The sequence below is a fragment of the Periplaneta americana genome, chromosome 8 (genome assembly GCF_040183065.1).
Source record: "Periplaneta americana isolate PAMFEO1 chromosome 8, P.americana_PAMFEO1_priV1, whole genome shotgun sequence".
In the NCBI taxonomy this organism is placed as follows: domain Eukaryota; kingdom Metazoa; phylum Arthropoda; class Insecta; order Blattodea; family Blattidae; genus Periplaneta; species Periplaneta americana.
This window is the reverse complement of record NC_091124.1, coordinates 39,060,284-39,074,681: the sequence shown is the minus strand read 5'-3', so window position 1 is coordinate 39,074,681 and position 14,398 is coordinate 39,060,284. Positions and strand designations below refer to the sequence as shown.

The window sequence follows — 14,398 nt, the reverse complement described above, 5'->3', positions numbered from 1 at the left end:
CCGTTCTTAACCGCTATAATAAAGGTGGCCATGTCACAGACTGGCATTGTTGCGCGCTCTCACGTGACCTAATCTGCGTTCTTCATTTATTGAACCGCTTACAATTTCCAATCCGTTGTGAAGTTCATATCTCACTCCACATTACTTGATATGTTTCATTCAGAGGCAATGTTAAATCTGTGCCACATTTTTCGTACTGAATTTTAGTGTAAAATATGTGATTCCAGTAAGTTGTAAAGTACTGCTGTTCTATTTTAGTAAATGTTCAATAATTCTGATAGGTACGCGGAACAGAAATTATGTCTCAGGGCTCATAAATTAGTCATGAATATTTTTTACGTGTTTCGCAAATATGAAATAAATTAAGTATAACCCGCTACATCGTTATTTGGAAAGACGTCTTAAATTTTATATATCTATATATTTTTGCGTGTGCTTATCGACTCTAGATGATGTAGTAACATTGGTAAGAACAACACGCAGGCGGGGCGGAGGAGGGGTGGAATGGGGGGGGAGAGGTCAGAGGGGAACTATTGGGGGAAAGACAATATAATACGGCACTCCACTCTCGCATGGTTAGTAGCCAGGATATATCCAAGACGCCCGGAATCTCTGTCGGAACTGATTTTTTGTTTGTATTGTTAGATGAAATTTTACAAAAGCAAACACAAACTTTTTTTAACTTTATGCAAATATTTATCCTAGAGCAAATATATCCGACTGATAGAAGTAATCAAAATAATTGAAGGGTACCGGGTGCGAAGATTTAATAATAAATTATATTAATGTGCTGACAAAAAGATCCAGTTACACCCAAGTGCTCTACAAGACTCGCATGGACCATCATGGCTTTCGACGAAGGACCGTTCGTATTCCGAATCAACGATAATGGGGCAGGGCCAAACCTCCTGGTGCAGGTAAGACTTTAGATTCTGTAGTAGTATTTGATTGTCATTTAAGTTTTTGAATTAACCGCGGTGTACGCAATAACAAAGGCGCGCGATTTTGTCGTAACGTGGAGGCTATTATCCTGGGCTCGAATCCTATCTCGAGCATGAATGTGTATCCTATGGCATTATAGTGTTGTGTGTTGTATGTTAGGTTAGGTTCTTAACGCTTTCTCTAGAGATGCCAGGAGTTCTTACAGACATCGTTAAAAATATATTTTGTTTATCTATCATCGGTTTCCTTGGTCTGTCATATCCTCATTGGGAATTTATTGTAAACCAATATTAGTTATTCACCAACAGCAGGACCCATGCGGTGATGTGACACAAAGCATACCGCTTAAGAGGACCAAAAAATAGATCTGCATACTATTACAGTACTTATTCATAATATTCTCAATCTATTGGTAAACATGTTGTGCATCTTTCTTCATTGTTGGAGTTTCTAAGTGGAATTTTTTCTAAATTATCAAAGTTACGGTACATTTTTTCTGAGAATATATCAGGGATTATATTTTTAAAATTTCCACGCCGATAAAATTGTGTACTTTCTTATTTTCTCAGAGGGGACAGCTTGTTCGCTCTACGTCACCCCCCTCTCCTCATCCCTACAGCTCTCTTTATAGGCAGAGAGATTGATTTTATCATTTGTGTTTTTTAATATTGATGTCGGCAGAGATTGTTGGAGATTGATTTGTACTCTTGGCGGAGATTAATGGAAATTTTGGAAAATACAATTATTTTGCAAAAATATTTATATATTTTTTTCAAAATTCAAAATGGTGGAAGTTCACTGTGCAGTGATCAAGCGTTTCCCTCATAACTCATAAACTTGTTAACTTTTCATGTTCTCTGTCTTTTATTTTATTTCTGAAACTCATGTTTACAATATCATGCTCTTTGAACTACATTCCTTAATAAATAATATTTTTTTTTTACTTTGTGTTAAAAGAAAATACTGATATTTGACTACTTTTTTTTAATGAATTTATTTTTATCAGACAATCTATCAAAGATAGAGAAGTGATCTTGCATCATATTGTAGATATGACATGCATAAATACACACAAAAAATGTCATCACAGAATGTTGGATAGTTTTTGAGTTAGCTATGTGGGAAACGCTTCGTCAATGCACAGTGAACTGAATTTTGAAAAAAAATGTAAATAATTGTTTTTAATAGTAAAAATAATTTTTGAATATAGCAAAAGGACAGTGTTTTACACATACTGATTTTCATTATTATACAAGATACAGTAATGGAGGAAAAAAATGTTGAATATTTCCAAAATTTTACTACTGTGAGCTGTATGAATATTACTTTCCAAATAATTAACATTAAAGGTTCGTTGGATTCGCGATATGGCCAATAAACAGTATTTGTTGGATTGAGACTTTATTTAACTCACATTCATTAAAAATGAAAAAAAAAAAAAAAACAAAAAAAACTTGCAGCCCTCAAATTAACACTTTCAAATTATTAGTGAAATGTTGAATTCTCCGTCTTTTGAGTTCACTAATGTAATCAGAACTCCTGGAATACCATGTAATGTAGCTTACTTGGATATATATTATATGATATTTATTATATTATAGTTCACACACAAACTTGGATATATAACAAATTCAAGTGAAAAGAAAAATCCGAAAATACTCAGAATATGAAATTCGCTACAAAACGACGCAATAGTAATAATTATTGGCGAATGTATTCATATTTCGCTATTAGAATTCTACTGATAGTTTTATGCGCATATTAAGTTATTAATCAGAATCACTTAATTTGTAAATATTAGTAAAAATCTATTGTATATCTTTTATGTCGTGATTTTCGCGATCTCTATACATACCCGGCCCTGACTATAGGCCTAGGATTTCAAACACCACGACAAATAAAATCCTATTTATCGTTATACACATTGATGAAAGACATGTCTGGATTAAGATCATTGTTAATGAAATGTAGAACCAATGTAGAATATATATGAATTAAAATCGTCGTTCACAAATGTAAAATATACGTAGAATTTATCTTATTGTTATGCAACAATGACTAAATATATCTGAATTAACATAATGCTTAAGATGCAGAAAATATTATTTTGTAGAATGTATCGTAGAGTTATACAACAGTGACAAAAGACATTTCTGAAGTAAATTAACTAATCAGAAATGTAGAACATACATTGTAGAATGTTTTTTTAATGAATTTTATTTTACGATGCTTTATCAACTACCATTTCAGTGAAATGAGGATGATGTCAGCGAAATGAGTCCAGGGTCCAGCGCCGAAAGTTACGCAGCATTTTCTATTAATAGTTGAGGGGAAAACTCCGGAAAAAACCTCAACCAGATAACTGTCCCAACCGGGATTTGAATCCGGATCAGCTCGTTCCACAGTCAGACATGCTAACCGTTACTTCATTGAAGAAAGTATAATAGTGTTATACAACGTGACAAAATTCATATCTAAATTAAAACAATTGATCTACATGTAGAACATAATACCGTCGTTGATTTTATGAAGCCTCCTATGTGACAGTAGATTACAGAGAATAATTTTTCAGCAGGAAGAAAAAATTAATTAAATCTCAATAAGCCTACACTGATCCTCGCTGATGTCATTGATGTCCATCACAGTCTTCACCAACTTTTCTATCTATGTAGGCCTATTGATATTTAATTACTTTTTCCTTCTTCCTGAAAAATTAAAAAAAACTATGCTCTGTACTGTCACATAGGAGATTTCATAAAATCAACGACGATATGTAGATGTGTCGTAGTGTTTGTTACAAAGCAGTGATAAAAGACATACTTACCTGAATTAAAGTAACAGATCAGAAATGTAAAAAAACTTACGTAGAATATATCGCAGTGTTGTACAGCAGTGACGAAAGATATATCTGAATTAAAATAACTGTTCAGAAATATAGAATCTACGTAGAATCTATCGTAGTGTTGTATTAAAGTGGCAATGGGCATATCTGAATTAAAATAAGTGATCAGAAGTGTAGAATTTATGTAGAATGTATTGTAGTGTTATATTAAAGTGACAATAAGCATTTCTGAATTAAAATAAGTGATCAGAAGTGTAGAACTTATGTAGAATGTATCGTATTAAAGTGACAATAGGCATTTCTGAATTAAAATAAGTGATCAGAAGTGTAGAACTTATGTAGAATGTATCGTAGTGTTATATTAAAGCGACAAAAGGCATTTCTGAATTAAAATAATCGATCAGAAGTGTAGAACTTATGTAGAATGTATCGTAGTGTAACACAAAAGTGACAGAAGACATAATCTGAATTAAAATAACTAATAAAAAATGTAGATCCTATGCAGAACGAATAGTACTGTTCTACAACAATGACAAATACATACTTATATGAATTAAAATAACTGATCAGAAATGTAGAACGTACAGTATGTAGAATATATCGTAATTTTATATAATAATGAAAAAGACATCTGAATAAAAATTACTATTAAGAAATGTACAGGGACATCATTTTATTTTTACTTGCATTTTTATTGTACTTGCATTTCTGAATGTACTTCACTCCCACTCCTTCACTAATGTCCTTGCTCCCGTCAGACACACAAACTTACGTCCGCTGTTGCATTCGAAGTCTTCAAGCAGTGAAGTAAACACTGCAGTGTATAGTGTGTTTCAGAAATATGGTTGCGTTTTCTATAGAAGAAAGAACCTATATTAATAATATCGTACTAAAAATTATATTCAAGAAACGATAAATTCAATTTCAGAGAATATGCTTCAAAATGTTTTTAATAATATGCGTAAAGAATTGAAGCCTGCATTGTAATGAACGGCAACCATTTTCAGCAACTTGTTTAAAAATTCAGATTAGCTTATTTTGAATTGAGGTGGTTAGAAGCAAAGGAATGCTAGTGACATTTGTAATAACATGAGTTAAGTGCATCCTGTGTAAGCTAAAGTATCTAAAATTTTAGTGGCAAAGGGATATTTTAATCGCATCACATATTAAAATTTAAATAAAAATTTCACCGATTTTACGAAAGCTTAAATATTTAAACCCCATTTTCTCAAAAGAAACTTAAGTGCACTTACAGCCCTTTACTTATGACCTCCTCAATTTAAGTGCTCTCTCTATATTGTATGTTAACATCAATAATTAATATGCTAAATAAAGTAGACATTACATAACGAACATAGCCACCTGAAAAGTTGAGTTTTTGAAAAAAAAAAAATGTTACTACTCTGCTGTATTTTGATAAATTCCGTAAAAGTAGTGATCAAACTGAAAATCGTAATATCGTATTTCCCTGCAACATAAATGGATACACTACTTTTCTCTCCTCCTATACCTAGTAAAATGACTTGTTTACATATTGTACTAGTAACATCAAACTCCTGTAATAGAAGGGGGCAACAGCGTTTCCGAGTATAGCCAGGTTAATGTTAAAAATGTTGGTAAAAATAAAGTGATGTCCCTGTAGAATCTAGGTAAGATCCATTGTAGTATAATACAACAGTGATAAGAGACGTAATGTCTGAATGAAAGTCACTGATCATAAATATAGCATCTATGTAGCATGCATCATACTGTCATACAACAGTGACAAAAGACATTTCTGAATTAAAAATCACTGATAAAAAATGTGGAACCTGTGCAGAATGCGAGATGGTATTTGGTGAGATGAAACCGAGGAGTGTCAATGTATTTAATTACCTCACATTAGCTTTAAGGGCCCCATGCACGCAAAGACTTACCTGCAGTAAGTCTGTGCAAACCTACATAAATTCACAGGCAAGTCTCCTCGTGAATGGGCGAAAAGTATCAAGACTTTTGGCCTTGAGATAATTCTTCATACTTCTACGACTGCTTCAAATTTCCGTCTATAGCGCTCTCCAAATTGAGCGGCAGAAAAAGTAAACGTATAAACAAATGATACTGCAAGCATGCTTATGGAAAATCAAATAAGTTTTAATAACACTTATAAAGCGAAACTACAGATATAGTATTTAAAAATAGCGCTAAGGAATCGGGAACAAATGAACGCAGAGCCATGAATGAATTATATTTCTCAAGTGATCGCATTTCTCCATGGGAAATAATGACTTCAACGACCTCTTACGTATTCTTGATGAACTATAAGTCTAGGAGGTAATTCTGAGCATGTAGAAGCAATCATTCAATTCAGACATACCTCCCAGAGGTAAGTAGGCCTATGTAGAGACTTGCCTCCAGGTAAGTCTTTGAGTATATGGGCCCCTTTACACTAGAGGAAAACGTCGGAGAATACTGAGCCAGCTGGTCTTGTACTGAAATAATATGGTTATGTTCTGATCACTAAAAAACAAAATACAATTGCCTACCATATAACTACCATATAATATCCAAAAAATAATTTACAAACAACAAGCAATACATAAAACAATGAAATGCAGTACAAAAATATCCAGCCAAAACTTCACACAATTCAAACATCTTCCTTCTTCTCTTCTCTCTAATTGCGATTACGACATTTATGAAAAGTTACAGTTAACTGATAATTGGTATACGGCTATACGCTATGCAATGCATATTACGTCCTATCATGATCACCCTTCATTGTACAGTATCTTCCAGTCTGACGTTATAAAAAATATCCGACTGAGGTGGGATTCAAACCCAAATTGCTCTAGTCTCGGTAACCACGACGTATATGCGTCATTTCAAGCAGTTTATTTATTCTTGCATGAAACCATTCCCTATACAAGATACACCTGAATCCCGTTGTCATTCCATAAAATTCAATGCAATGTTGCCTATAACGCGACGGCTAGAAACAAGAGATACACCAGGTATAATACTTATTTTTCTGAAACATAGAGATTTAGAGATATGCTGGGTTGCTCACCACTCAGGAGAAAATAATTTATGAACAAATTCTCTCCAATACAAAGCAAATGGTTATGACCACGTTGTATCAAATACTACGTTATTTAGAGTCAATAGAATTGGTTATATCGAGGTGGTATTTCGTGAGATGATTCCGAGGATTCGACATGTGATTACCTGACTTACACCTTATATTGTAGAAAACCTCGGAAAATCCCCACCATGTATTTTTGGAGGGCTTATATTGAATCTGTGGTTAAGGTCTGCTCACTGTTATTTCAGTAGGCCTACATCTGATGTAATGCAGTGTCTACGTCCACTAACAACTGAATTGTAAGTGATAAATGGAGGACAAGAAAGGGGACATTGCTGCTACATATCACATTTTGAAATACCTACAATGGGTGCCCATGGCTGCTATTGAAGTGAACTATCAGTTGTGGCTTCTACAGGCACACGCCACGTCACACCATTCAAGGATATTGAGATGTAGGCTAACAATACGGCAAAACCGCTCGTTCATAATGGACTTGTGATTTAAGGGGAAACTTCTGCTTCATTATATCGTGCCACGCTCGATAAACCTTGGCCCCTCTCCCAAACACAATTATTTATACAAATTATGGAGTAACGACATGTCACTTGCTCAAATCTGACTTCACGAATCATAGTTAAATATAATAAAGGAATGTCATTCAGGGTAAAGGTAATTACAAATTATGAGTTAAGGTACAATTTTATAAATTTATTTTTAATTTGTGTGTTATAAAGATAGCTTTTGTACTATAATTACTAAAGGCTGGAACATGACATTTTTCTGACAAAATTATATTCCAGTTTACTTGTAAGATTTCCTGCTAGAACCATCCCTATATAAGTACTGGGTGTTCATTTCAAAGTGTGTCATGACGTCACTGTTATGAGTCAGCGATTTGAAGCGAGTTTCAGTTTTATGTCAGAGAAGTTGCCTATTAATCAGGCGTTCAATCTGAACTTGAGAACGTGTACGGTATAACTTGAACGTCGTAGAAACAGATGGCGGCCTGTACGGTCTGTGTGCTACCATAACCTCTTTCGAACTGTGTTTTGCGCGGGAAAGTCGTACGCAGGGTATTTATTATCACGGTTGCGTACGGCAACATTCCACAATACAAATCAAATGCTCCGTGTCCATGTTGACTGTTGAAGTTAATGTCAACAAATACGTAAGTAATCGTCCTAACCCTCTCCCCATTTCCCGACAGTAAGAAAAAAAACTCGCCTCAGTACGTGTTTCCAAACAGTTCACATTCCTGCCACTACTGGCGTTACCGTACGTATCGGTAAGTACCATTCAGAATGAACGCCGTACTTGCTAGGCAACTTCTCTGGTACATAGGTAATACGCTTCTGCGGAAGTATACGAAGATTGAATTCTCTAGGCTCATCGGCTAGCCACATGACGACATACAGCGAGCCATGACACACTTTGAACTGAACACGCAGTAGTAGTTATTTACAGACATGAGTAGATGTCTTTCCTGCGTGAAATTGTTTACGTCAAACGACTATTTTTTGTGTTAAGTTTATTTATACAGGGTGGTAGTGAAATAGCCTTGCAGATTTTCAGAGCGAATAGCTCTTGTTGTATGTAACAAAAACTATAATATATTGATGGAAAGTTCAAAGGCTTTTTTTAAAGAAAAAAAATATTTTCCAAAATGTTTAACAATCTCTTATTCGGTAACTATTGCGAATAGGGCCGTGATTTTTATCCATATCGATAGGAAATCTAATAAAGAATAATTATTCCTCTGGCGTATTTCAATAGCGTGGATGGTTTTCGTGTAAATTTAATTTTAAAAACCTCTAATTTCAAGCCACTGCACGATGCGAGCAGGTTGCAACAACGTCGAGGCAGAGAGCAGCTCATCTGCCTAGACACACAGAGTTCATTAACCTCTTACATCTGTATTACGAGTAGAATGTGTTAGCGAGAATGTTGCCAGACTGCTGAAATTCCAACTTCTTCTTCTTCTTCTTCTTCTTCTTCTTCTCTTCTTCTTAATTCAGCTATCCACTTTTCAGCGATTGCTTCTAATTCCTGTCCGCCATAAATATCTATCATTCCACTGTCCATCTTCTAAGTCAAATTTAATCATAACTTTTTTCACACTACCACACCAACTTAAACGAGTCCTTCCTCTTTTCCTTCTTCCTGTGAGGGACCAATGAATTATCCGTCTGGGCCATCTCTCCTCCTCCATTCTTTGTACATGTCCGTACCCTGCAATATCCGTTCCTCAATCCTGTTTACTACAATTTCTTCTATTTTCATCTCTGCTCTAATAAAATCATTTCTTACATGCTGCAACCGAGACACTATCATACTACGACGTAACCCACCCATCTCAGTGCTCTAGCTCTCTAACTTTTTCCTCCATCTAGCATTCAAAGTCCAACACATCTGACCCATATGTAAAGACATTCTCTACCATTGTTTTCAAGATACGTTTTTAGTTGATTTTTCATTTCTCTGTTCCAAAGGATACAATTGAAGGATCTAGTTATTTTTCTCGCTTGGCAGATTCTATTATCTATGTCCTTTTCCAACTTAATTTTCTAATTAACCGTGCATTTAATCACTAAACGTAATAAAGGTTTTCTATTCATTTAAGTGTACCCTATCGTCTCTTTCAATCTGTAAGGTTATTCCACTTCCATCCTGTACACGATTTAACATCTGTGATCATATCGCGTGTGCAGGATCTTTGGGTACATCAGTAGGTCGTTTTTGCTATTATTCAGTTTGTACGAGGCGTGTCCATAAAGTAACTTTCCCACTCGTCCCACAGCTAGCAAACCATATGTTGCGCAAAGCGACTGCGTGTACGTGATAGAGTAATGTCCTGGCATGGCGCATGCGCTAGCGAAACTTTCCGAGTGCTCTCAGTAGCTTCGTTACATTGGTTGAAGATGGACGTTCCTATTCCAGCTCCCGCCGCGTGTTAAGTGCGGTCAGTGATAATGTTTTTGAATGTACAGGGCATAGAGCCGATTTAAATTGATCGTCAGCTGTACCAGGTCTTTGGGCCTAACGTCATGAGCAAGCAGATGGTGCGTTGCTCCACAAGGTCGTCTGTGATGATGGTTGGCCTCCCACTGCGCTCCTCGTCATGCACATTTTGGCGTCCTGATGAAAATCGTCTACAGCAGCAACGCACCATCTGCTTGCCCATAGACCTGGCACAGCTGACGATCAATTTCAATCGGCGCTATGCCCTGTACATTCAAAAACTTTATCACTGACCGCACTTAACACGCGGCGGGAGCTGGAATAGGAACGTCCCTCTTCAACCAATGCAACGAAGCTACTGAGAGCACTCGGGAAGTTCCGCTAGCGCATGCGCCATGCCAGGACATTACTCTATCACGTACACGCAGTCGCTTCGCGCAACATATGGTTTGTTAGCTGTGGGACGAGTGTGAAAGTTACTTTATGGACGCGCCTCGTATGTTGTATCGGTAGATGGCTCGTATTCACGTAACTGATGTTAGATTTTTATTAATATTTATGCTATTGGTGATGGAGGCAGTGATGAATCATGATGTAAATTTCCAATCCAGCATTTTCCTTTGTGACTGAGGGAAACTGTGAAAACCCCCAATCAGATTGGTCGGCCACCGAGTTTGAATCCAGGACCTCCCGAATACGAGTCTCAAACGTTACTCTCTCAGCCAACTCGCTCGATTCGACTAATTTAAATGTAATTTCGATGTTAACATTTTTTGCATAAAACGTTTATGTGCTTGACATTAGATAAATCTGGTGATACTTTCTGTGACGGTGGGGTCATTCATTACAGTAGGCCTTGGATAACTGAAATTATATATGTTTAAAACAAAGTAGTTTAGAATCCAGCAAGCCGTGATAAAACATAAAGTTATTTAATTACGTTTCATTTTACAACACTTATTAATGTCAACTACGATACTACTTTAAAATTTCAGAGTATTAAAATAATTAAAGAGAGTAATGTGCCTGAAATATGCCGAACAGCCGTTTTGAAGTTGTTGTGCTTCATCGTCAGCAGTCGTACTACCGATGCTAATGGTCTTGTATCTTCTGTAACACTGTCTCTTATGGGCGGGGAGTATGATGGTATGTTGGTGAGAGGTGATGGCGTTATAAATATTGTTAATCCAGAAATAAGTAAAATAATATTAATTTATAATACAAGAGAGTAAAATTAGATTTTATTCGCTAGTAGAAAGATTGGGAGGCCGGAGGGAAAAAAACCTTTGGGGAGTTCGAGACGTAGATGGGAGGATAATATTAAAATGGATTTGAGGGAGGTAGAATATGATGATAGAGACTGGATTAATCTTGCACAGGATAGGGACCGAAGGCGGGCTTATGGGAGGGCGGCAATGAACCTGCGGGTTCCTTAAAAGCCATTTGTAAGTAAGTAAGTAAGTAATTAAATAGAAATATTAATACCCGTGGCGAAACCGAGGGTGATAATTTTCACGAGCGAATGAAATCTGTCGTTTATGAAGAAGTTGTAAATGAATGAATGTAGGGGAGAGGGAGGCAAGTTGGCTTAAATTTTAAATTTCATTTTTTTTTCTGTAATTTGGATAGCATTTTATGAAATCCTCAAAGATGGTTGTTCTAAATGGTTCTTTGGCTATGTGGAGAGAAATTTGAATTTAGATTTCACCACAATTTAAATTTGAAATGTTGTATTATTTTTAAACATGCAGATTGAGTCAACTTACCCCGCCCTGGAGGCAGGTTGGCACATGGTATGGATTAGATTGGCTACATGTTAAATAAGAGCAAACTGCACATAAGATTAGATTTTTAAAAATTTGGAATTTATTTATTTACACAGGCAAACGATTCAATACGATGAACACACATAAATATAATATAACCATAGATTTAAACACTTCGATAAAAGAAGAACTGAATTCTAGAAAAACAAGATAGAAAAATTAATTTTGAACTTGTAAATGACTATATATCATATTGTCTCATTAAAAAGTGTCTGAGAAGGAGTTTATGCGAACAAACTTTCTGTTTCCATTTTTATAAGTCCACATTTTCTCATTCACTGCAATGAACTATATTTTAAATATTTATAATCAATTAAATTGAGCTTATATAATAACAAATTGTATGAATAAGTAAATTATATATTTTATAATTTATATAATCATTTAAAGTAATACAGCGGGGTAAATTAAACACCGTGCCAATTTCCCCCCTAACAGCTGTGCCAACTTTCCTCTGGTCTAGATATTTAATTTGGGTTAAAATTACGAATTAGAATAATGAATGATCGAAATTAAATTAACACGAAACAGAGCCAATTAAATGTACTTTCCAACGATGTATTTAAAGTTCAACTAATAGTACACATGTACCCTGTAAAAAATAATCATGAGATGATGAAAATTTACTTATCTTGCTGCAAAAACAACTTTATGACTTCCTTCTTTTACTGCTTATCACAAAGGTCTGATGCTTTCGTGGAACGTGCTTTATAAAGTAGAGATCATATTGTCTGCGTGATGCTGCATTCCGTCGCTGAACTACCGAAATGAAACAGGTGTGCCAACGTGCCTCCGTAGCCAACCTGCCTCCATCTCCCCTGTCTATGGATTTTTATTGTTGCTAATATGTTGGTTATCATGGAGAAAGTGATTTAAACAATTTTAATTCACTGCTGTGAATAAAGCTATTGAATTGTTTAGGTTACTAAGGACTGTAAAAGAAAGACCAGTTTTCGTACCAGTTATGGATAAAAATATTTATTCACTAAAAACAACTCTAAATCTAATAAAAAAACCTACCATCATTGCATTATAATTAATAATATAATTTCATTTTATTGTTATTCCAATTTTATTAATAATTATTTGTTGGATGTCATTGTGTTATTTATTATATCAAAGAGTGTGTTAATTGAAATTTAATTGTGCATTTTTTTTCCGGTTTAATTATCACCATGCCCCATAACGCGTAGTCATATTACATGGTTTATTGAAACTTGTTTATCAATTTTGTGTTCATTGGTGTCCCATTGTCTTTTGCTTCACTGTTCCGTGGTTTTGTTGATATTCATTGTTGTGTTGTATTATTTTATGTTATTCACTGTTGAATGTTCTCTATCACTATCACTATCTTTGAGTTAAATATACTTGTTCTATTTACGCTGTTTATATATATACACTTTTGGTAATTGGATCTTCACTATCACTCTCTTTCACTTAATGAAACTAATTCTATTTACAATATTTACATATATACACTTTTAGTAATTATAACTATAGTGTTTATAATATTTTGCTAATTGAGTGTGTTTACGCATGTTACGAAACTGAGACATATATTTACAATTGTTCAAAATTTATAGCGTTAATATAGTGCACAAATGACCTCAAATGCTGTTTTATGATGTCCCTATAATTTATTGGCCAATTTCTTCCACTCCTTGTTGCTGCCTTGAAGACACTGCGCTGTTGGTTCAAGATTTGGCAATCCCACAGAAGATGATCGACTGTTTGGTCAGCTGCTCCGCAAGGATATCCTGGGCTTTCCGAAATTCTGAATCTGTAGTAATAAGATCTGAGTTTCCCGTGACCAGTTAGTATAGATGCAAGGTTTGGTGTAGCTGGTATGTTGATTTTCATCCTATCCGTCACTGAAGGAAAAAATCTCTTCGTTAGTGCTCCTTTTGTTGTGTTTGACCACATCCTTTGCCATTTTTCAGTGCTTTTCTTTTTCTCTGCGTCTATTATTGTACTCTTTGGTATTTTATTGTAGATTACTGGTATGTGATCTTCTTCTTAATTGTGCATTAAGTATAGCTGTTATGTTGTTTGTATATTTCGTATTGTTCTAGTACATTAAATCTCTTCGTTAGTGCTCCTTTTGTTGTGTTTGACCACATCCTTTGCCATTTTTCAGTGCTTTTCTTTTTCTCTGCGTCTATTATTGTACTCTTTGGTATTTTATTGTAGATTACTGGTATGTGATCTTCTTCTTAATTGTGCATTAAGTATAGCTGTTATGTTGTTTGTATATTTCGTATTGTTCTAGTACATTAAATCTCTTCGTTAGTGCTCCTTTTGTTGTGTTTGACCACATCCTTTGCCATTTTTCAGTGCTTTTCTTTTTCTCTGCGTCTATTATTGTACTCTTTGGTATTTTATTGTAGATTACTGGTATGTGATCTTCTTCTTAATTGTGCATTAAGTATAGCTGTTATGTTGTTTGTATATTTCGTATTGTTCTAGTACATTAAATTTAATTGTTGACTTTTGGGAGCAATATGTAATATTTCCATGTCTGTTTCTAATATTAATGTAATAATTATAGTTGGTATTGGTGATGTGTTGTCAATAATTCGATTTATTGTATGATTGTTATATTGTTTTATGTTCGTTGTATCTCTTTAAAATTATACCTCCTTATCCTATATAGAAATCGGAACAGTTATTTCATTTTATTTTATATACGCTTGTTAAATTATAGGCTTAATATGTTCGTTTGTTTGTCTTTGTTTACTGCAAACATTTTTCTTTTCTGTATTTTGT

At 34.8% G+C, this 14,398-nt stretch overlaps 1 protein-coding gene across 1 annotated transcript in view; it reads left to right on the top strand.

Moving 5' to 3' along the window:
- Positions 1–535: 535 nt before the first annotated feature.
- Positions 536–14,398, top strand: part of LOC138704653 (probable tubulin polyglutamylase TTLL2) — a 61,027-nt gene continuing 47,164 nt past the window's right edge. Inside the window, exon 1 of the mRNA XM_069832754.1 lies at positions 536–917. Coding sequence (XP_069688855.1) covers positions 846–917 — 72 coding nt within the window. The 5' untranslated portion in view covers positions 536–845. The remainder of the gene's footprint in view (positions 918–14,398) is intronic.